The sequence below is a fragment of the Egretta garzetta genome, unplaced genomic scaffold (genome assembly GCF_000687185.1).
Source record: "Egretta garzetta isolate BGI_Z169 unplaced genomic scaffold, ASM68718v1 scaffold251, whole genome shotgun sequence".
Classification (NCBI taxonomy): domain Eukaryota; kingdom Metazoa; phylum Chordata; class Aves; order Pelecaniformes; family Ardeidae; genus Egretta; species Egretta garzetta.
Genome location: NW_009258952.1, coordinates 7,747,319 through 7,771,477, shown reverse-complemented (window position 1 = coordinate 7,771,477; position 24,159 = coordinate 7,747,319). Strand labels below are relative to the sequence as shown.

At 39.6% G+C, this 24,159-nt stretch overlaps 2 protein-coding genes across 14 annotated transcripts in view; one reads left to right on the top strand and one right to left on the bottom strand.

Moving 5' to 3' along the window:
- CSPP1 (centrosome and spindle pole associated protein 1) overlaps positions 1-19,725 on the top strand; it is a 63,587-nt gene extending 43,862 nt beyond the window's left edge. For 9 of the 13 annotated variants that reach the window (XM_035890073.1, XM_035890063.1, XM_035890062.1 and 6 more), the window contains 9 exons: positions 301-367; positions 1,897-2,017; positions 2,722-2,867; positions 3,414-3,554; positions 8,764-8,804; positions 10,062-10,125; positions 14,120-14,229; positions 14,414-14,564; positions 18,892-19,724. In XM_035890073.1, coding sequence (XP_035745966.1) covers positions 301-367; positions 1,897-2,017; positions 2,722-2,867; positions 3,414-3,554; positions 8,764-8,804; positions 10,062-10,125; positions 14,120-14,229; positions 14,414-14,564; positions 18,892-19,106 — 1,056 coding nt within the window. In that variant the 3' untranslated portion in view covers positions 19,107-19,724. Of the gene's footprint in view, positions 1-300; positions 368-1,896; positions 2,018-2,721; positions 2,868-3,413; positions 3,555-8,763; positions 8,805-10,061; positions 10,126-14,119; positions 14,230-14,413; positions 14,565-18,891 lie in introns of all 13 variants that reach the window. The other 4 variants (XM_035890068.1, XM_035890065.1, XM_035890069.1 and 1 more) reach the window with 2 other exon arrangements.
- Positions 19,726-22,509: 2,784 nt separating this feature from the next.
- ARFGEF1 (ADP ribosylation factor guanine nucleotide exchange factor 1) overlaps positions 22,510-24,159 on the bottom strand; it is a 52,648-nt gene continuing 50,998 nt past the window's right edge. The window contains exon 34 of the mRNA XM_035890089.1: positions 22,510-23,943. Coding sequence (XP_035745982.1) covers positions 23,779-23,943 — 165 coding nt within the window. The 3' untranslated portion in view covers positions 22,510-23,778. The remainder of the gene's footprint in view (positions 23,944-24,159) is intronic.

Here is a 24,159-nt window from a genome sequence, read left to right as displayed (position 1 = left end):
TAAAATATAATCTGGGGGAAGATCAGTTTATTTCTGTGTCTTTGCAGTACTTGGTACAGCTTTATCTAGATCTCTGAATAGTGCATTATAAGTATTATCATAGTAATTTGGATTATAAATTTAAAGGTCAGATTTAAAAAAACCTTAGGCATTAACAACCTGTAAGGTTACTATTCTGTCTTCCAGTAGTAGTGGTAGTAAATGTAAATTGGACATAAAATAAGGAAATAAAATGTACTTGTGTCTGCTATATTTTCTTCCTTTGACATGTTAACATTTCATATTCATTATGATCACTAGGATCCTCCACAACCAAGGGCTCCTTCACCACCTGTCCCTGCTAGAAGAAATCAGTTGCGTGCATTTGGTAGGTATTTTCTTTATTACAAGCTCACTTTCTATTACAACCAAATTGTTCTCAGTTACAGTCATCTTTCTTGCCTGCAAAGGAATAGTCTTATAAAGATTGCATTTCTATGTGGGTGTTCTCTCTGTTTTAGTATTATCAGTGTATTAATATGGAATGTCTGAAGTATTAATACAAAATAAAAATGCATTTATTACATGTCTTCATCAGGACATACAACTTTGTAAAAACTCTGAGAATCATAGAATCATAGAATCGTTTAGGTTGGGAAAGACCTTTAAGATCATCAAGTCCAACCATTAACCTAACACTGCCATCCCACCACTAACCCATGTCCCTAAGCGTGGAATAGTTTGCATGGGAAGTGTTGGATCTTTCACTCACTGTGACCAGAATATTGCAAAATGGGAGAGTTTTGGATTGGCTGAGTGAGTAATGGATTAGACAAACAATGAGTGGAGCACTGCAGTCCTAACTCTTAAATTCTACTTTCCTTTGTTAATCTGGCTAATCCTCTGCTCGTTCCTCTTAGTTTTCACTGATGGTTTTAAAATTCAGCCACGCTGGGAGGATCTCTTTGCTCTTCATATGTTAGTTATCTTGGCAATATGTGAGTGGAAAGCTGTAATTTTTCTTCTGATTCTGTTTTACAAGTATAAAAGAAACAACATGTGCAATGTAACAGTAAATTCAAATACAAATCCCCCGCAGTCAGTACCTGGGTCTGTTCTGGGGAGTTATGGCTCTTCCACTAAATGGAAGGCAGAGGGGTTCTTAATACAGCTTTTGGAAATCGATTGACTCAGACCATCAGGAGATGAATAAAGACATATAAATTAAATCTTGTGTTTGAGGATTTAAGCTAGTAACTAATTTGCTTGCTTGCTAAAAGTCAGTAAAATACCAAATTATTAAGTGTGTTATTTGGAAAATAAGGTATTTATGAAACTCTTTTAACTTGTGGAGGAATGCTGTCCTGACCACAAAAACCAGCTTAGACCCAAAGTAGGTCTAAAAACTCAACATGAGCACATACTAAAAATAAGTGTTGAATTTAGAACTCTTGAACACTTAAGAGAGTCTGCACTGAGCAGACAGATATCCCACTTTTGGGTCAGGAAACATAAATGAGGTTGTGTGCTTGCTGATACCACCTCAATTCCTGTTATCTGCCTCTGGGTCTCTGAGGACTGTGTAGATTTACTAATTTCAAACTAAGGCTATTTACTGGCAGTGCCCACTTGCTGGTATTTCATGGCTTTTCCTTTTTTAAATGCAGCGAAACATTTCCATTGAAGTTTGGATGCTTTCTGCTCTTCAGGGGATCTGGTCCTTGCGCTGTCTCAAAATACAAGCACTGACCTAATTTCTAGTGTATGAAATGCTGCGATTCTTGCGGTTGTATAATCCTTGTTTTAATTAATAGTTGATTATCTCTTTCCTTTTTTTTTTTCACCTTACATTTATGAGGTAGGCAGAAAAGTGTCTCTGACACTCTTTATTTTTAAATTATTTGTGTTAAATTCCAGAGGAAAGAAAGAATGTGATAAATGAATTATCAGAGATGAGGAAACAGCTTCGTAGCGAAGAGAGGCGACTGCAGGAACAGTTGCTAAATGTGGCCAGTGATGATGATGTACCGATTACACGGTAAAAATTTAATCTTCACTTTTAAAAGTCAGATTTTGCACAGGAACTCAAAGCTACTGTGTATTAGTAGCCTAGTATTAGTTGGTGAATATATATGAGTGAAATGAAAATATAAAGATAGAACTTGTATATAACATTTTCTTCATTTTTTCTAATCTGTATGGGTTTTTTCCAAGAATCTTACTAAAGTTTAGTGTGAGAATGGCTGTACTGGTAGGATTGAAAGTTGCAATACTCTGTCTTGGAGAGTGGTCCAAAACAGATGTCTAAGGCAGAATTTTATCTCATTACCTTTTTTCCTAGGGCATAATTTATGCCTGTGAACTGCAGTACTACTGCTGATGAATATGCTTATGAATAGCATACTGCTGTGGAAATTCTTTCTTATTGAAAATCATACCCTTTTTATTTTTAAGAAATGGTTTACTTCCAAAATATATTAGCTAATCATACCAATTAGTTGGAAAAGACTCATGAGATCATCAGTCTTAGTTCCATTCCATAAAGTCTGAGGGGCTTTTTGATTTTAAGTAGGTTATCCCTTTTTATAACATGATACACATGATACTTTCAAATTTATTTTCCTGGTTTGATAGCTTTATTTAAGGATAAAATACGTGAGCTTTATCAATATTATATTTCCATCCAACTCATTAATATTACAGTGTTAAATTGTATTCTGCTTATTTTATAAACTTTTCAAGAGGGAGGAGAGAGAAGAATCCAAAGGACATATTTGAGATGGCCAGGCTGCGTCTACAGGCTCCAGTAAGGCGACCTTCATCAAAGGAGGCACAAGATCCCGTCAATATACAGAATATCTGGGAGTTTAATGAACTTAAATACAAAGGCAGGTAGATCTTCTTGTTATTAATGAAGAAAGGTAGTGAAACATCTGTTCTTTTCCTCCATCTTCCATGCCACCCAGGATTTAAAGACAAAAAATCAGGCTTTTCACCTCTACTGCCCATACACAACATACTCTGTGGACGGCATTTTGTATGTGTGTATATCTCTGTGTGGCTGTTCCTACAAGTGCACACAATTCATGGCATTCTAATGCTGAATTATCACTCTGAGCACTGACCTAGCTTCTGGTCCTTGCTGCTTAAACTTCTTATGCATTTAATACTATGACGTTACTGAAAGTAGACTGAATTTGATTTTTTTACCGACCAACAAATTATGATTCTGTGTAATTTTCTGTTTCTCCTTTACCAGAAAATATATTTTTCAGTATAGTAAAATTGTAAAATCCTTGCTGAAGTAGCTCATCCTCTTGGCCATTGTCATCATTATTATTAATGTTTTTTATGACTTTGTAGCTAGGTCTTTAAAAATGTTTTTCAGAAACATTGGTTTAAGGAAAAATCTAAATTTCGTATCTTTGCTCTAGATTCTGAAACACGTATGGGCTTGAGGCACATGTATCCTGATCCTCCAAAAGATGACCAGACTCTAGAGATTCAACAGCAGGCACTGTTGAGGGAGCAGCAGAAGAAACTTGACAGAATGAGAATGAGGAGAGAAACAGAAGGTAAGGAATGAATGGTCCAAGATAATTTCAATGATTTTTGTTTATTTGTTTTGTATTTTATAAGAATTGGAAAACATCAGCTCTAGTTTTACTTCTTTCAAGTTCAGTGTCAGCACCAGAGTACAAAACAGTAAAACACCAGAATACTGAAATTCTGTCATAATGTAAAGCATAAAAAAATGGAATGCCCTTTTAATTACTGTGGCTGTTTTTCTTTGGGAAAGTAATTTAACTAGTGCTTCATACTTCAGAAAAATGCAAGAGAAAAGTAGTTTGGTTACTGTATCTTAAAACTACAGAGCAGTAAAACTCTTCACCTGATTTGTGATAAAAGCATTGGCAGGTAAGTTCCTTGTGGCATTTCTTCAGTTCTCACTTGAGGAAGTAGATGGCTTTGAACTGTGAATTGGTTAAAATGCAGCCAGTGTGTCTTCACCTTGGTCTCCTTTTAATGCATTAAATTTCTTTATTTCCATAGCCTTGGGTTGACTGTTTCAAAGTTTCAGAAATCTGTATCCATAAACAGGCTTTGCTTTAGAAACCACACGTAAGATATCATAACTAGTTTGAGGTTCCAGAATGAAAATGTTGCTTGTATTGCTTAATAAAGATCATCCTAATACAGTAAAGTATTAACATCCTAACATAGTAAAATATTTTGGCTGCATATTGCAGAAGCAGGGAAAAGTAAATGCAATGCCCCTTTTTTGCAGGCTGCACTTAATACCAAGTGTAATGTTCATTCAGATATCTTTTATGAACAGTCATGAAAGAGCAGTATCTCAAGTTATTTTAGATGTTATTTAAAAATATCACAAGAGTTGCTTCAACCTTTCCAAAAGTTACTGTTGCAACTATATCAATGAACTCAAGTTTTGAGTGCAAGATACAGATTTCTCAGAAAACTGTTTCTTTCTGTAATTCAGACTGGCCTAACTAAATTTTTGAAGAGAAACTGTGGTGGCTTAGCCTTGGCTAGCAGCCAGACTCCCACCCAGCTGCTCACTTGCTCATGTTCCCTCACTCATGCCCCTTGTGAGATGGTAGGGGAAACAGGAAGAATAATGCTTGTTGGCAGAGGTACAGACAGGGAGAGTGCTTACCCGTTGCTGTTGTGGGCAAACCAGACTCGACTTGGGGAAAATTAACCTAATTATTATCAATTTAAATAAATGTTTAATGACTGGTTTTGAGTGGTGGGAAACAAAAGACAAACATCAAAGCCACACCTTTTCTGCCCCTTTCCCCATGCCCAACTTCACTCCTTCACTCCCGATGCCCCAGCTCCCTTTCCTTGGTACCACCACAGGTTATGCTCAGTCCCTTCGATGACGCAATGAGTGGCATCAGGCGGTGTGAGGGAATTATGGTCAGTACACAGTGGTTTCTTTCTGCTGCTCCTGTCTTCTTGCGCCTTTCCGTCTGTTTCACCACGGTCTCCTCCAGAGGCTGCAGGGAAAATCTCTGTTTCGGCACCTGGAGCACCTCCTCCCCTTCCTTCTGCACTGACCTGGGTATCTACAGGGCTGCTGCTCACACTTGTGTCCTCACTCCTCAATGCCGTGCTTCGTTTTGCCCTTTCTTAAATACGTTTACACAGAGGCACCACAAGCCTGACTGCTGGGCTTGGCTGTGTCCTGCAGTGGGTCCGTTCTGGTACCGGCTGTGCCCAGCACAGGGCAGCCCCTGGCATCTTCTCACAGCGGCCACCCCTGCAGCCCCCCGCTTTGCCACAGACACCCCGTACAATTTCAGATTGCTCCTTAGAGTTCTTTTAGCCTTAGAGATGAGGTGAAAGTTTCCTTAAAAACCCCCAAACACGCATGAAAGGAAAATAATTAAACCTTTCCATACTGTTTTAGAAAAACTGAACGCCTCTTCTTATCACTGGTTGTGCTTTGAGGCTTGTTTTTGTTACCTGTTAATAGATCCATATGTGAGTGAGATTAACAAAATTTATACCAAGGTGTGAAGGGTGACAGTTACTTGCAGGGTGTTTTGTTTGGTACCCTGGTGAGTGTTAAAGATTATTCCTATTCCATCTGGGACAGATGTGCTGGTGTTCAAGCAATGTGTGCAATATTGCTTATGAATCCCATAACATGGCAGTTGCAAATAAGCATATCCGTGCCACTTTCTGTGTTAATTACAAGCTCTTGAATATTATTTAATGTCTAAATTGAATGTATAGAGTTGTCTTCAGATTTCCCTTTTGTGAGATTGACTGAAATGGTGAAAAATAATTCACTACCCTCAACTGAGAGATGTGTGTGGTTTGGTTTTGTTTTCCACAATTAGAATATTTTTCAATAGGCCAGTCTGAGAAGGCATTAATTTAATGTTGTCTGGAGAGAAACCTCCACCAGTTAGAAAGCAAATTTGCCCTTTTCATTAATTTTGAGGACATGCAGTCATTTTAGTCATATGCTAATGCTAAGTAGATAATGCAGGCTTACATGGTGACAACCTAAAGAGGCATTTCCTTAGGCAATTTAGATTAGTTGGTAGACAAGCAGTTGATTTTTAAAGTAATTTTCCACTGACGCTTACAGAGGATCCTTGAGCACCTTTTCCTCTCTTTTTCTCTCTCCTACTGCTTAACAACATCATTTAACTTTATAGTCCGTCACTGTGTACTGAGCAAGAGAATTAATTAGTTGCCGTGTATATCTCTATTTCCAGTTTATTTTGCTCAGAGACAAGTTCATCATCTTCCTCCCACTGAAAATAGATGAGTGGTTTTATTGTCTGATTTAAGGCAGAAAGAAAGTTGAACTAAAGCAATATGGATTTTTGTACTGTGGGCGAAATGTCCATTATAGGCTGTAGTGGCAAATACTTACCTGTTTTCTCACACTATATGTAAGTGTTCCTTACCTTACATGCTTTATATACTGTTTTGCCTCTGATGTGCTTTTTGTTTCTTTTTTTTTCCTCTATGTAAAAGAGAAATATGTGGGCTATTAGTGGAACTATAACCTGAGAAATTAATGATTTTTTAAGTATCCCAAATTTTTAAAATGCTTGCTGTGTCCCTATAAATAAGGCAGTCTATTGCAGACTTCTGGATGATTATTATTTTGAGGGGTAAGAGGGAAAGACACAGGAGCAGGTTTGATGTTGTACTGCAGTGCTGGGCTCTGCTTGACTGGAGTAGCAATCAGGAATAGGGTGGTTGTCAGTCCAGGAGGAGTGACGGCCTGGGTGCTGTGGGTTTTGATGCTAGACAGCAGGTCAGCTTCATGCTGAATAAGTTTGCTAGACAGGGGTGCACGAAATTAAAACTATCTTATTAAATATTTTATTTGAAGACTTAAACCAAATAAGAAGAGTAACTTCAGTTCTGCTTCTTTGTATTTCCAGTGTGCACGGCATCATTGTTAGATGAACTTTCAGGATGGTTCTGTGTGCTCTCCAGAGCTGAGGTTTTTATCCTTAGTCAAGTACTTTCCCCTGTCAAATGATCACTGTCTAGTTCACCCTCTCAGCTTCTCTTTGAAGCAAACTGCAAACACAGTGTGCTCAGCATCGAGCATCCATTTCTGCAGGCATCCTTCTTGCTAGCAAAATTAGTTGTTGAGATGTCCCACCTAGGGGAGGACGTCATTAGTCTTGAGTTCTGGTGATATAAATACGACTGTTTAGCTACACAAACATGCCTATTCCTGGCAAGCAGATGTATGGAATAGAGAATAAATATTTTTTGAGTATCCATGAGTTTTAACTACAGAACTGTTGTAATGTTTAGCTTCACTACATATATATGAGACTTCTGACTCCCTCGGTCTAGCTCTTGATAGACCACTAAAAATAATGGCAAAAACCAAAGTGGGGTCAGGAAGTACATGGCTCAGGTGATCCCTAATTATGGAAGAAATAATTAATTTTTGGCACTCTTAATTTTTGAAATTTGATGCAGTATGGGTTTGGTTTTCTACTTGGTTCACAGCAAGTTTAAACAAAAACTGGTAAATTAGAGAGATTTCTTTCCATTATTGTTTTTTTGTGTGCGTCCTAGCTGTGAAGTTCAGATGGAGTTTAAAGTGTTGCAGTTTAGCACTAGCAACCACTGGGGTGTTGAATGCCATTAACTTTCTTTTTTTTTTTTAATTCATAATGTGTTTAATATAAGAAAAAACGTGACATGTATAAAATTTAATATGTGAAGATGATGCAACAAAACCAAAACACTTATGCTAGGGAAGGGAGGATAATCTTTATTATAGTAAGAAGGACATAGATTTTGAATTCTTGAGTACACTTTGGAAAGTAGGTTTCTGTTTAACTGTTTTTTTCATCTGAAGTTACTTAGCCTGATATATTTTCTCAGTACCATGTTCCAGTTGCATTAGGATTCAGCAATGTGCAGAGCATACAATGAGAAAAACATTTCTTGCTAGCTGCGTGACTAGATATTGTTTAAAATGCAGTAATTCAAATAACAAAGATCTTAAGATATCAACAAACAAAACACAAGAGGGTAAAAGAGAGAAACCAAGTATTCATGCAGCAACCTTTTGTGCCCTAATGTGTTGCTTTGATGGCTTAAACCATGCTGCCTTCCCACAAATCCATGTTTTTTACATTATTCAGTCAACACTTGGTAACAGCCTTTCTATAACAAGTGTTTACAATATTGTTGTGAACATAGCACAAAAGTAGTTCTGACTGTTGGGAGTATCGAGAACTTCATCAGAATTCAGCACAATTTAGTGCAGTTTTAGCATTTAATGAAGTGCGATTATATCTTCTTAAAAAATTGGTTTTCAGTAGCCACAAAAATAGTTACGCTTCCTTTTTTGAATAATAAATCAGGTTTTGAACAAGATGGGAAACAGTTGATTTTTATTAGTGATGAACAGTATAGTTCTAATGTGAAAAGTATGTTTGCTCTTTGGGAAAGACTGATGAATCCAGCCTTAAGAAGGGCTTGCACGCATGCTCAGTGTTCTTAGAAATAAGATACTACCCAGTTCTGTTTGATTTCTCTGATTCTACTTAAATTGACACAAGGAAACTGGAATAAACGTTACATTCAAATGTTTTAAAAGTATTCATTACAGTCTGTGTAATTTTAAAGAAGTAATGCATAGTGGTCTTTATTTTTGTAATAATATGTTGATAAAACTTTTAATATGCTTCAGTGTTAACCGTTTTTATGTCAATAATGTCGTTTTGTCCCCTGTCTATGTGGCTTTTATTGATCTAGATCATTCTGCTTCTGGTGGTAACCCACAAACCATGGGACTGGTAAGAATAAAACAGGTTTTTTATTATATTACTTTCCCTTTTTCAAGTGTGAGAAATACTGTGTCTTTCACAGATGTGGAGAAAGGAATTACGCTTAAGTAGCAAGACAGCAAGCTTATTTATTTCTCTTGCTTGTCAGTACGATGAGTAACAGCTTCTTTAAACTTGGCATGCAAGTTGTTCATCTTTGTATATAGAAATAGTTTGATTCTTTAACTCCCTCCTTTTTATATTTATTGGTACTTATTTTATATTCATATGATGTTAGATTGCTGCTGGGGGTGGGAATTAGTAGAAGCAGCCAAGCCAAGCTCTGACTTGAGGTGGCTTAAGCGATGCACGTGGCAGTTGATAATTAGATCTGTTGTCTCCAATGGGATGTTTATTTTCTGACTTGGTGAAAAGAGCAAAATAAAGTGCTATCAGATAGGAATTCTGCACTAACCCAAACTACAGAATAACAGAGTTCAATTGTGTCCCATGGGAATGTGAAACCATACAAAATGGAAGACTGTGCAAGAGCAAAGCCGTTAGCCTCAAGGAAACATTTTTTTTATAAAAAAAAAATCACTGTAACACATTTTATAGTTGTAATTTATTGCCTGAAATTCTTCTTCAGGACAATGCTTTGCAGTAAAAAAATTGTTTTCTCTTGTTCCGTTTCCTCTGATAGCTTCTACTGCTTGGATTTCAGAGTGGTTTTCAACATAAATTATTCCATAGCAGAATTTCTGTAACAAACGGTTGCGACTGTGCAGTGAACTAGAAATATTACTCTTAGTGCTTGTTATTACTATGAAGAAATGAGTTATTTTAATACTTCAATATCAAAGATTGTATGTGGTGGGATAAGTGACACATGAGGAATTGTTCTTCATTTGATCAATACGTCATACAAACCTTAGGTGCAAAGCTCACTTCTGGTGGTGACTGCTCTGAAACTCAAGCAGAGTGCCAGGGATGTATTTCTTGATGGAGATGGCTGTGTGACACAAATCACAACAGTTGCCATGTGTAGGCAATTCTGCAAGTGGGATTACTACAGAAAAGTAAAAAAACCCTAATGCTTAAAGAGAATATGAGTTATTTAAAAATGTATAGGTTTTTTATAGCAATGAAGTAAGGAGTAGTACTGAACACTGTAGAGCTGCTGTTAGCTTTGCAGAAGTTTGGCAGTTAACTTAGATTAATTATACTTTGGCCACAGAAAGATATTGAGGCATCTGAATTTGCATGTGTTCTGTTTCACTTTTGTAGTTCAGGAATGAATCTAATGAATTCTTGAAAAATTCACTGTTGGAATCGGATAGCGCCTTTATCGGTGAGTTTGTACCTCCCCTTAACCATGTTATCAGTGTACGAACATGTCATTTAATCTAATGATGTGTCTCTAAAATGATTATTACTGTTCTAAAAGTTGCAGTGCGTGTAGCTATGGTGATTGTTTTAAAGTATTAGAAAATTATGCCTCCAAATTAAAATGCAGATCTTTATGTAATTATAGTGCAAGAGATTTGTGTAGGTTACACCTAAAATTAATGATCATGCTCACTTGCCTTACACCACTTCACATCTTTTCATCAGAAAGTGTCTTTCTGTGCTCATTGGGCTCTGACTGGGATGTCAGCCTTGTCAAGGAGCTTTTTTTGACATTTTCCCAGCTTTGGATAACGAAAAGCTAATATTTGTTCAGCAAATGCATTACAATGCTAGAATACGCAATGCTCTCTGTTGTTCTGCAGCAAATAAAATAATTCATTAGCAATCACAGCTTACAATTACGAGCTGTCCATAGTGAAATGTAGAAGCGTTGGGCAGCCAGTGACTCTTCATTTTTATTCTTTTGTTTTACAGGCATGCTTGATATTAAGTATGATTATATGGGTATAAAATAATGATTCATTCTAAATTACTCACTTTTCTGCTGTTCACACATTACTTCATTTCACATAACTTGTAACAGCATACTTGTAAACATTGTCACTTTTTAATCATCTGAAGTAGATGATTTTTAGTTTTCTTCAGATTTTTGTATAGAGGACTCTGTTAATCATTGTCTTATGTCTCTTTATTCAACCTTTAATATGCATGTATGCAAAAGTGCTGTTTCAGATGAGGTTTGTTTCCAGTCACTAGAAATAATAAGGCTAGAACTTCTTTTTTTTAAAAAAACCTTAACCAGCTCAGGCCTCTACACGTTATTTTCCATTAGTAGGCATTATAGCACCTTGAAATTCTCTTCAATCATTTATGGGAAATCACCTTGCAAAGGTTTATTCTTTGCTGTAGGGGAGATGCAGTAGATTCCTGCAAGTGCTTTTTAATGAAACTAGGTATGTTTCTATATACCCATGACTGTTATCTCTGGCTTCTCTTAAAAGCAGAATTTTTCAATTGAAATGTATTCAAGCTTATTCTGTTAGGTGCAAGTCCTGGAGTAGAGGACAGAAACTGGCATTGAGGAGGGTGCAGGATGGGGCTTTCAGGCTTGTTCGGTGCATTTGGTACTCACTGCAATACATTCTTCTTCAGGTTAGGAAATACTATTTATTATATACAGACCAAGGATGCTTTAGGAGAGCCCATCATCTGGCGGAATGCCCTGTCTCTAACAGTAGCCAGAAAGGCTGCAAGGGGAGGAATATGAGGAGGAGGGCAGGTGTGCAGCAGCGCTGCGGGGCACTCTTCCAGCCTCCGGTGACTTGTAGCTCAGAGCCTTCCTGAATCAAATGCCGTGTGTTTGCATTTAACAAGTCTTGCTAAGCTGGGTCTTTAATAGATTGTGTTTCACGAATCGGAATCAGCATTTTTGAATCCCTTTAATTGTTTACCGTCAGCAGTATTGTGTGGATAAATTTCCACACTGTGCCTTGTGTGAAGTATCTCCTTTTGTCTGTTCTGAATCTGCCACCCCTGTCACGGGGCGCTCCTTGGTTTTATTCACCACTTTCATAAGGTTCTTGATATTTATAGTCCTCTCTCCTATTTCCTCCTTCTTCCTCTCCAGCTGATTCATGCATGATGTGATGGAGTTAACTTATGATACTGTTCACCCCCTTTTTTTTCCCCAGATAATTTATGAGTCTGTTAAAAAGCGTGTTCCCCAGTACTGAGCTGTAGGCACTAACTAAAACTTTGTTACCCTTTTGCATTATTTGAGCTTTATAAGTAGCTATTAAAAGTTCTCACTATGGATCTGGTGACTTCCATCCCTGAAATGAAAAATAAAACCTCCCATTATCTGTGGGCTGCCTCCTCTGTGAATTGTGCTGCTCACACGGTCTGAGGGTCTTCTGTGAAGTACTTGTGGTGTATTTTAACAATGTGTTTCATTTCCTAAGAAGAGCGTAACACTACTCTCTGTTTTGGTTTTTTGTTGACAGGGCTTTACAGTCCAACTCAATTTTGTGATAGATGGTAGCATTACAAATGAATTTGTCTTTATCTCTTAGGGCTCAGAAATTTGAGGCAGTTATGAATAAAGAGGTTTACCTATTTCTTTTTCCCATTTTTTGCCTCACTTGAAACCCTAGAAATTCATTAGTGTTACTGCAATGATTTGAAAGCACATCTGCGCAGCAGTGTCTGAATGACAGATGCTTGAAGGAACAGGTAGCATCTCACACTGATGAAACACTAAAGGTACAAATAAATTCTTTAGCTTGTACATTGTTTCTGTTGTGAGATATTCACATGATTAAACCATTTTTTGCATTCTAAGTAATAGCACTATTTTGAATATAGTGAAGTTCAACTGACCTTGTAACTAGAATTTTGATCAGTGGACTGTTAGCCATATACCATTGCAAAATTATGCATTGCTTTTTTTTTTTACTTGAAACATTTGTGATGAGAGCATGAGTACCTTTGGTGAAACTGGGGGAGGGAGAAGAGGAGAGGGGAATAAAGTTTTTATTTCTAGGGAAAACCCAACTGATAATATGAAAGAATTTTTAAAAATATCTGTCTTTGTTCCTCTGAACTTCCTTGATATCAATCAAATTTACTTTTCAAACCTAAGTACTTCAATTTTCAACTAAAGAAATTGTTTAATCGGTACTTTTAAAATTTCACGTGAAGACCTTTGAAACTCATGAATGATATAAAATATTTCTTTAAAATTTATTTTCAAATCGCTAGGAAATAAAAAGCCCATTCTTTCCACAGTTGTGGTTTGTTTTTAATGTCACAGTATGTCACTTCAGACAAATGCTGCAGTTATTCGGTACTCTGTGTGTTTGTGTGAGTGTGCATATATACTTACATACATTGATCTTTTTTTTTTTTATTTTTTTAACTTAATATGTCATACTAGGCTGTGAGCCTTTCCGAAAGGTGACTTCGTTGTCACAGGGTAATTGGTGGTAATGGATTCTGTACTGGTTTTGTTAAGCAGAGTCCTTTGTTTTTCTGGGAGGCTCTGTTCTTGGAGGTACGAGAGGGACTGAACCAGAAAAGAGCCCACTGTCTGCACCACACAGCGGCAAAGCCATAAACCAGCCCCCAAGTGGTGGTTACTGGTCCTGGAGAGAGGAAAAGTATCTGTTTGAAACAGTTTGGGTTTGAAAATAGTTTCTAGAATCAGCAAAGGAAGGGGAAATAGACCAAACAAGCGTGATGCAGACATCACCTTGGGGTTCAATTATATTATAAAAGTAGATTTAACTCCCCCCACTGTAATGTGACAGAGGTGTGATCTTTATTTATTTTTGTATGAACAGTTTCTAACTCTCTGTTACGTGAAAAGGCTAAGATGATATGCCTAAGGATATGTGATTAAGGCATTGGTTATGTTATCGTATTCCATGTAACATTATCATTCCATGTAACATGATTATATATTCTGTGTAACATGTTTACACACATAATTGCTTACATGGTTGTATCTTTTTATGCCTCCAGTTTGCCTCTTTCAATTTTCTGTCTTTCAAGCAGAGATACTATACTCATTAAAGGTCTAGGTATAAGCAAAATATGGTGAAGTAAGGTAGGTGGTGGATTTGCAGGATGTGAAATGCCTTATCCTCCACCTAGGAGAGATCATAGAATCATAGAGTCGAGATATATATCATAGAGATCTCAATATATATATCAAGATATTCCTTGCCTTTGCTTGAAGTTTATCCCTTGCTGTTGTGGTACTTTGTTCTTTTGTCTGCATCTGGATTATCACTGGCTTCATGCAAGATGAATACATGCCTTTGATTCCTGTGATTAAACCAAGTACAATATATTGGCTTATTTCAAAACATAAAGAGGTTTGAACACTGTCTAGTATTTTGATTTCTTTGAAAATTATTTGACCTGTTTTCCAGGTGCTAATGGGGAAACGTTTCCTGCCTTGGGAGAAGTTAATCTATCACCACAGCTTCCATCTTCTGCAAGGGAGAGGAGACGAATAAAGCAGAAAGCTTTGGAGTGTGCTGTATGTATAATAACTTGATTGGCTTAAATAGGAAGGTGGACCACAGATCTAACATCAAACAGTTCCTGTGGTTCTTTAGTGGCTAGATGATATGGATGCTGGGGGTGTACATGTATAGCTATTTGCCCTTTTAAACAGGATCCTCTTGAACTGAAGGATTTCTGCATCTTTTTACTTTCTGCAGGAGGATGTTCCACCGGGCCAGACACCGTTGCTGCAGCCTGACAGCTTTTCTTTGCACTCGAGCTTCAGCCTCGATGTTGATCAGTTGAAAGGCAAGAATGAAGAACGATTGCAGAGGCTGACTGAGCTCCAGCAGAAATCTGCTTACTTAGGTATGCTCTGTGTAGTAGAGATGATGCAGTGAATACTAAGTAATTACAATAATTGAAGGAACAAATATTAATAGACTGCCTGTAGTTGAACGGTGGGCAACCGGATGAAACATATGAATTATTTATAGACCTCTGTAGCTGGTGCAGGAGGTTCCCCAGCAAACTTCAATGCAGCTTTTTAGAGTAAATTTGGAGGAGGGTAATAGAAAAAGATGCTCCAGTTCCTGTCTGATCAGCCATTCGTGCTTCTCCTGTCTGTACTGCTTTTAATATTGCGATGTGTCCCTGCCAGCAGGGAGATGTGGTGTCCAGCTGCATAGCTGAAACGTTAGTGGAAAGAAATGAAACTCCCCACTGATTAACGTTGATGGGGTGCCTGTGTGAGTTTATTGCATTCCTAGGAGTCGGATGTCTGTGGTCCAACCAGCATGAAGATACGCCAAAACATTGTCTTTAAAGAAGTACTTCAATTTCTAGTTAATTTGGATGTGCTATTTGTTTGTTAACATAAATGATCATGCAATATTTGAGGTTGATATTGATACCTCTCTCACTGTAGATGCACTTGAATTTATTATGTGTGTCTTGTGACCGTGTAATGCATCAAACCCTGGGAGTTATCTCAGAGCGTCTCCATAGGCTGCCTGCCTGATGTGGATCCACTTTGTGTGTGAGGCACCAATTATGGCAACCATTAATGGCCTTTAATTTTGCACGTGGATTATGACCCAGTTGATAGACTTTGTGCTACATGATTCTTTCATGAGTCTGAAATCTCCCTTTTTTTAGGAGGCGGTTGCTATGCTGTCTAGGCAATTACAGTATCAGTCTCCTTTCTATAAACTTAATGAGAGTACAGACGCTGACAGTTTTTCTGATTCTGTTGCTATGGGTACTCTTACAAGCACTTCATCCTTTTTTTGTTTGTTTTAACCATCTCACTGTGATTTTTAAGTCACTAAAAAAAAACCCCATTCATATTCATTTCTTCTATAATCTAAACAAATGCTTTACTAATTTTACTCCACCCAAACATTTGTGCTATGTGAACTTCTTTTACTTCTCTGCCCTTGTTCTCTCTCTCCTCTTTTATAATTTCACCTCGTATTGTGTGAACTACACTTTTTATTTTGTTTGCCTTCTGTTTGTCATTGTCTGCAGAGCTTCGGCCTTCAGGTATATATAATTTCTCTGTGTGTCTCTGTGTGTGTGTGTGTATATATATTTATATGCCTGTATGTAGCTTGTTCTTTAGAACACATGGGGACTATCACTCATCCTTAGCATATGTGCCGCTTGGAAATGTAACCAGAGATCCAGCTGTGGTCATTGGGGCTGCACTGCTGCCTGCACTCCTGTTCCCTCCTCATACTCAGTGGCATTACAAAAAAAATGAGAGAAGCCAAGTGGTTTTACTCCTTTTCCCTAGCAGTTTGATGGAACCCTTGTGGCATCCTCTTGCTTTCCTAACAGCTAGGGCTGTTATTTCCCCTCCACCCTCAGAGACACTGCTGGGAGAAAACAACTCTGTCAAATATATAACTAAGGGACTCCAACTGGTTATCTTCCCTTTATGTGACTGGGAGATGGCAATTTACAGGCTTTGATAAATTTTAAGATAAATTTTAAGATCTGATACCGTTGGTGCAGGAAGGAGGCTCTGTTCACAGCAGTTCAGTTCACTTTTCCTTTGTGAGACTGATGTGGGAATCCTCAAGTCACCCTAGAATTGTTTTCTTAATTGGAAAATTAGGGCATATTGGAGCCAGGTCTCCTCCTCTGTTTTCACCCGTCCAAAAAAACCATTCCCATTAATGTAGGCTTGGTGAGTACTTTGGCCGATGACGTCCCTGCAAGCCAGCAGCTCCTTTCTCCAGTGGGCAATGTATCTCACCTGCGTAAACAGGAGCAGAGTCAGATACAGATGAGAGAATTCTCACAGCTTTGAGTAACTAGAGATGTGGCTGAGACTCTGCTATATGTAAGAGAAGTTGCCTGAATTGCTCGAGACTTTTTAGGCATTCCTCCCTGTCTTTGAGGAAAGGAACACTGGAGCCTGTGATGATCCACAGCAGGCAGCAGCACTGGTTCCTGGTAAGCGCAGGCTGACAGAAGACAAACCCTAACACCCGCCCCAGGGCGCTGAAGGATTTTGTTCTCATTTAGGGGCAGGGTGTGCTGCAGTCAGTGTTTAGCGGCCGTCCAGACACCACTCAATTTCTAAATCAGTATTTCACGCAGAGGAAAGAGGTCTGCTCATCCCCACCCTCTAGATACAAACTCCAAAGAAAAGACTCTCTATGTGGCCCAATTAAGAAGTTTTTTTAATGGAGTGTACAAAATGTTGAAATACAAGATGAAGCAAGTTTTGTACTGCAGCTGATCTGTGGTGCTTTCTAAAAGCAGCACCAAATGAGTCTGATACAGTGACGTGCACTATGATCTTATGCTATCTCTGTCAGAACAGTTCTTGCCTCTGACTGCTAGGAGATCTAACAACGGCTTTTTTGGAAGGCAGTAGGAGTTAAACTCAGGGAAATGCAGCCTTCTGGCCTGAAAGTCTGCAGTTTGATTGTCTCTAATTAAATATATTACTTCATTTTTATTGTTTCTAAATATCATCTCTTAAAAAAGTAGCAAAGAGAAAATTAATTTTCTTTAGGTATTATTTTTCCTGCTGGGTTCTGTTTTTAACCCCACCATAACTTACGTATGTAAAAACTGCAGCTTTCAACCCACAGGAGAGTTCACCTGACCTGGGATTTAGGAGACAAAGAGGTTCACTCTGCCAGCCTTAAACCCAGCATCAGGTACAGGAGATGAGAGGCTCTAGGGAGAGGGAGGTCTGTTTGCACTTTTAGTGTTACAGAGACGTTTTGTTTTCACTAGACTGAGGCAGCTTGGAGGATGATCAGATTGCTGTCTGTACGATGTGACAGAACTAGTGGATTCACTGCCAAATTGTTTTTGAACAAAAAGTATTTGGCTTTTTGTTTTACAACCCGCATCCTGCCTAAAGAGTTAAGCTGAGCCTTCGCTCCCGGTGTTTGTGGGATTGTGCAGTTTCTGCCCTTCCTTTCACATCCACACCACCTGGCCGCTGCTTCGGCAGGGCTTGGGTTCTCACACCCATGCTTAGACCATCAGCTTTCAAGGTTGAGTGAGGAGCTTCAGAGAAGCTTTGGTTTAAAATAAAATTTTAAAAAGTCATAATTTTTTTCCAAAATAAAAAAAGCTGAAGTTTGGAAAAGATCATCCAAATACTTAAATGAGACTTATGAATTGCTTAAGTGAAATGTAACAGAATTGTATTTTATTGGAATTAGTATGTTTCTGCAAAAATGTTGTGGGGGTTTTTTTTTTCCCTAATCCAGAGTCTTCAAACATTTTTCTGCCCAGCTTAAAAAACCCCCAGCAAACCAGAACCATTTACATGACTGGGCTTAAAGGATGAAAACATTGCAATTTTCAGTTACTACAGGTGTGGGGATTCTGCATTATTTTTTGCTTTATATATGTAAAAATTAAAATGTGAATCCAAAAACCAAACTGCAGAGAGAAATGATACATTCATATCCTTTTATATTTATACATCTAATGAAAATTTATGTTGTTTGCTAATCCACACCAAAACCTATCCATTTAAGGTATGAGGTACATATGGTTGCTGACTGAATTGACACAAGTAGTGTTGTTCAGAGTGGTAAAGACCCCAAGTTCAAAGGCAAGGCTGCTTTGGGTTTGGGGTTTTTTTTGGTGTAGTTTGTTTTGTAGCTGGAAGCTGATGGCTTACCCAGGCTGCATTTCAGAACGACATTAAGGTTATTAGCTATGCGGGACTGGGACATATAGCCTGGCTTGCATTTCACACTGTTTACCAGTGTTAAAATAATTCTTCCTGAGGTCTCTCCTGAGTTCGATGCTGTCTGTACAAGGGCTTTTAGCTATAACACTGTAACTCAATGGCCTTATTTTTATAAGCATTTTCTGTGCATGTAGGCACTGACAGATGTGACTTGGTGCTGTACTGGGAGGCCTTGGGAAAGCAAGAGCCCTCTGCCCCATCCATCCAAGGTTGCCTGCTTGTTGGTCTGGCAGGGGGAGGAGCTGTTGCCATTAGACATCAAAGATTGGGAGTCTTTAGCTGTTGACTCTAGGCGGGCCCAGTTCCCCAGAACATCAAAAATGCATGTTAAGTAGAAACATATGCAAGTTAAAAGCATTATTTATGCATGTATTGCAGACACAAGTCTGTTCAATAGAGCAAAATGTTGTGGTGAGGTGCGATAAGCTTTAACATACGTACGTTGCTCTCCTCCTCTCTCAGGTGACAGCATTTCCTTAGGGGAAGCGGCTGACCTTGCCCCGCGCCTTGGCAGACGTCCCAGTTCGGTTGACTCGGTTGCAACAGAGCCCTGGCTGCGACCAGGGACGTCAGAGACGCTCCAGCGGCTCCTGGCTGAACAGTCAAGCCCAGCAAAGCTTTCGCCTGAAAACACGCTGCCGCTTAGTTGGCAAGGCCTCTCAACCGCGCACGGCTGACTCGAGCCCGCGCGAACCGGCTGTGCCTTGCGGCGGCGGCGGGACCGCTCAGCACTACTGCACTTTCCAGGGTCTCTCGCAGGGGTCGTTCTCTTCCCTGGATGTCGTGTGGAGCCGTACGTGTCATTTACATTAGCAATAATAAAGTAACAGCAGCTGCAGTGTAATGGGAGAGGTAGAGCAGGGGTGTTTTGCATTACATGACGTGGGAAGTGGAGGAAGGAATAGCTTGGTGGGTTTTTGCACTTTTTAGGCAAGTAAATTTTCAGCCTCAGAGCTGGACTTACCACAAAAACAGAGTGTGTGTGTGTGTGTGAATTTGATATTAAATCAAACTTGATTTTTAGCTTTGTTTATAGCCAAGCTCCAAAACTGTCTGGAAATAGAGTAACCCAACAGCAGAGATAGACAGATACATTCTAAGCTTTTACCAAAAGAGGAAACACCTTGGAGAAGGGCCCTTGCTTCTCGTACAGTGCTGAGTGCTATCCTGCACGAATGCTCAGCAAGCAGTTTCATGGGACAATGACTATTAGCAATGTATCTTCATTCCCTAACCTGTTATGTGCTGGAAATACAGGTGGTGTTACATATATTTAATTTATGGTTCTGATTTAAGAGTTAATAAATTATTTTGTTACTAAAAATGTGAAAGCAGACTTTGCTTTTCTTAATTTATCATTTACTTCAGCTTACATTTATTCATAAACAAACAAGAACTTTAAGCCCACCTTTGAAGAAGCAGGAAATCCACATGGAAGCATTGCTGAATGAACGCACAGAGCTTTAGCAAGGACATGCAGAGGGAGCCAGGATTTTAGGAGTTCAGTGAGCTTAAGCACCGAGGTGAAGCAAGGGTAAGGCTGTGACTCTCCTCTTGATTAGCAATTCCCACCCAGAGGCCAAAGCTTGACCAGCAGGGCAAAACAAATGATGACACCAAACCCATTTCTAAAAATGTCCTTATTTTTACTGAAGTGCTGCCTTCAAGCTTCTGTCTACCTGCTTGAAGGCCACAAGGGTTCTGTGCTGACGGCAGGCAAGAGATGCTCGCTGTTTCACCATTGTGTTGCGCTTAACTTCTTCATGGGTCGAGCATGTTCCTTCCCACAGAGGAAGTGCCAAATGGGGCTCATTCTTACCCCGTTTCCGGCACATGAGCTAAAAGGCTTATCGCGTCCATCAGCTCGGGTATGACAGCAATGGCCAGTAACACAGGAATCCCAAAAGAATTTTAAGCGGCTAAGGTGAAAATATATAATACTTACTGCCACACCACAGAGCCTCTCATGCTGAAGCCCACACCTTACATACATCATCCTTAGTGTCTGTTTGTCACCTGCCAGCCTGCCCCTTGTTTTTGATGCCTGACGCCTCTTCACAGGTGCTTCCTGAGTTGGATACATTCACCGTACTAACTCCAGGCCAGATAGAGAAATTCGCCTCTTCCTCACCTAGTGGCCTCACCTAGTTTAATTTTTCTTTAGCCCCTGAGCTTTGATTGAAGTCTTATCCCCCGACAGAAGCACCAGGTTAGCATCACCCTAGAAAGCCAGCCTCATTGCACCGCAAGTTTTTTTGTAAATGTCACCGACCACCACAGGCTGGCATTGGCATCCTCCTGCTCAAATCCAGGCCATTCCACAGCCCCCCTTGCAGCTGCCTCCTTCACCTCTGCAGTGACCTGGAAGCACTGACCTCGCTTTAACCTCGCTGCTCAACAGCACTGAGCGCAGTGAATCACACCCTTCCTCACAGCTGCCCTCCCTTCAGCATCCGGGCTGCTTTTCGGGATACTCTTGGTCCTTCACACCTTCCCTTTCCCAATCTTTCCTTCAGCTTTCTCTGCACGTCCAACGTTCTGCTGTAGGCAGGGCCTTTCTGCCTGCCTTCCTAAAATGTTTTCATTTTTTTTTTACTATGACAGTCTCATCTACAAAATAAATGCAGCTGCGCTCCACAGTCCTGAGCTCAAAGTTGAGACGACCAAAACAGAACCTGTTTCCTGTGCCCGACCCTGCTTTTCGAATAATTCTTGTAGATGTGGCCATGAGAAGAGTTGCGAGTTGAACATGACACCCCAAGTACAGCTGGCGCCGGTCTGACACTGCAAGAACTAAAGAGGGGCACAGGAAATAGGAAGGGTGATACAGGAGTTCAGTTTCCAATGAGCCAAGACTAAACGGCCGTTAGGCCTTTTCCACATAATCAATGAACAACGGAAGGCAGGAGAAGGTCATGCTGTAAAAAAGTCATGACTAAACAGGAGTAACAATGAAGCAGTAAGGTTTAAAACAAAAACACAAACAAAAAACCACTCCAACCCAAGCTACCAAACTTTGTAGGTACTCACTCTATTGTACTCACTGCCCCTGCATGGCGAGTCCTGAACACAGACGTTTAAAAAGGAGTGGGGCAGACGCCTGGACAGCAGATGCGTTAAGCGGCCGCTGAGCCAGCGCTCTGGGTAACGGCGTCAGGAACACCTCCTTGGTGCAGAGGGATAGGGTACATCATACTTTTAAGAATTATTACTGATCCCTGTCAGACAGTCAGGAAAGACCTCAGGTCTGGCCTAGTACCACGGTTTTAAGATTTAAACATTACACAACAAACTGGAAAAATAAAATACAGCCCAAAAAGAAAGACTGTACAATTACAATTAAAATGATCTCACTTCTCCCCCTTCTTTGCTTGGTAAATGCAATTTGGTTTTGCTCCACCCCAATTAACACCACAAGAAAACTCCCAGTCGCAGGCCCTGCCTTTTAATTCCCATCCCTGGCTTTTCCGTAGCCATTTCATTGAACTGCTTACGCTTAACTTCTGGAGCCTGCTGGGAAGAGCTGCCAGGAGGTGCCTTCACCTCCGAGATCGGGCTCCCTCATCCGCCTTCTCAGTCTTCACGCTTCTCTCCGTGGCCAGCCCTCAGTTTTGTGAGAACGCGCCGGAGAACAATCCAATTCCAATTCTACTTAAAAAATCCAAGACGCTGACAAGGCTTAGCTGCCCAGTATATTCCGAGTCAGCAGCCCCAGCCTTTCACTCCCATCCACCCTCACTCCATCGTCTGTTTCCTTTTAATACTTTAACCCCCAGAAAGCAAAATGCAGAATTTGAGTTTCTGCCTGGGCAGCACTACAGGGTTCATTTGCCTCATCCAACTACAGGCAATTTTTTTTTTTTTTTTTTTTTTTTTTTAAAACTTACTGTATTTGCCTAACAGTGAGAAGACACATCCCGGTCAACCAAAGGGCACCCACCTTTTGGCCCCCACAGGGCTGGGGCTCGTTCCCTTGAGATGAAAGCACGAGAGGAAAAGGAAACTGTAAAACAAGTAGCTGTGGGTTAGACTGGGTTTGATTGCACTGATGAAAGAGTTCAAAAACTTTATTGACCTATAACCTGATTAGAATATGCCAGATGAGAACCAAATATTGTACAGAAAGTTGTACAGAATTTTTTTTTTTTTACATAGAAAACTTTACATATCTGTACCATATACATTTTGTCCATCTGAAAAAAATTTCTACATCCATTGTAATACAGAATGCTTGACAATCTCGTCTTTTAACCATCGGAGCACAATTCACAGTATGGATACATTTCCAGTAAGTTCAACCATCCCCAAACCATGCCAGATTTGTTACTTGAATATATTCAACATTAAATTCTGTACATAAGAGTGAAATCTACATCAAACAAAAAACATCTGACAGCAGACACAACCTAGACTTGTTTGCAGTGATTCAAGTTCCAGTCCTTGAAGGATCATCCTTTCAATGGCTCGTTATATTTAAAAGCCCTAAACCAAGTATATTACAGGTAGTTATGTCAGTCGTGATATTTCTACCTCTGTTCTTGACAAAAGTCAGCAACACTAACTGCTGGGCTACAACGAAACCAAAACCAAAAAAAAAGAAAAAAAAAAAGAAAAAAAAAAAAAAGAAAAGAAATCACAACCCCCCAAAATAAACCCAACCTTCTAGTGCATTTGGTTAACAATGAAGTGTTGTGGGTTTTCAGCAAATCAATAATACAGAAATAAAACAATTCAGGAAGAACTGTATAGTGTTAAAGAGTTTATATTACAGACCTGCATCTCTGTACATTTTTCACAGAAGGATGATTACCAATGTCTCAGACAGCCTGAGTGTGCAAAAAGTCTTAGAATATCAGACATAGTTGCTAAATATCTTTTACCATGAACAATAATCTCCATTTTCTTTTCACTATAAACATTTTATCCTTCAAAATACAGCTCTCCTGAGTTGTACTTCTTGCAGAAGCTCAAACCTTTACATATATAGTTCTTTGGGTACATTTTCCTTTCACACCCGCCATAAACATCTGTTGCTATACTGCTGCCTAGGACAGTAAAGGATACCGCAGCCCATGCTGACGAGAGGACTGTGCTAAAAACTGGCTCTGTGCTCAGCATGAGCCAGGCAAGAGAAACCGCTAGAGATAATCCATCAGGAAACAAAGGGACTGGAGCGTTGCAAGCCTTAATTACAGTGGTAAGCATCTGTACCGTTAACCCTTGGATACACATCGCCGGACAAAGAAACCATTTTTATGGATATCCAGACAGAATGGCTCAGCTACCTGGTCCTTTTATTTAGCTGAGGAATATAAACTTTTAAACGGAGCAATACTCAGTCACGACCTGCTACTGCTTGCTTAGTCCAGACTCTTGTTCCGGTGGTTGGGAGATTTGGAACACCACGCCAATCCGCAGGAAAAACCTTCGTAGAACGGCTCGAAGTTCAGGAATAAGGTCAAACTGCATAATTTCACACAACAGAGGATAGTAGAACGAGGCATGAGCCTTGAACTGAGGAGGAAACAGAAGAGGTTATTCCAGTACGCATCGCGTGTTGCAAGTGAAGAATCATAGAATCATAGAATCATAGAATGTTTTGGGTTGGAAGGGACCCCTAGAGGTCATCTAGTCCAACCCCCCTGCAGTGAGCAGGGACACCGCTAACTAGATCAGTTTGCTCAGAGCCCCATCCAACCTGGCCTTGAATGTTTCCAGGGATGGGGCCTC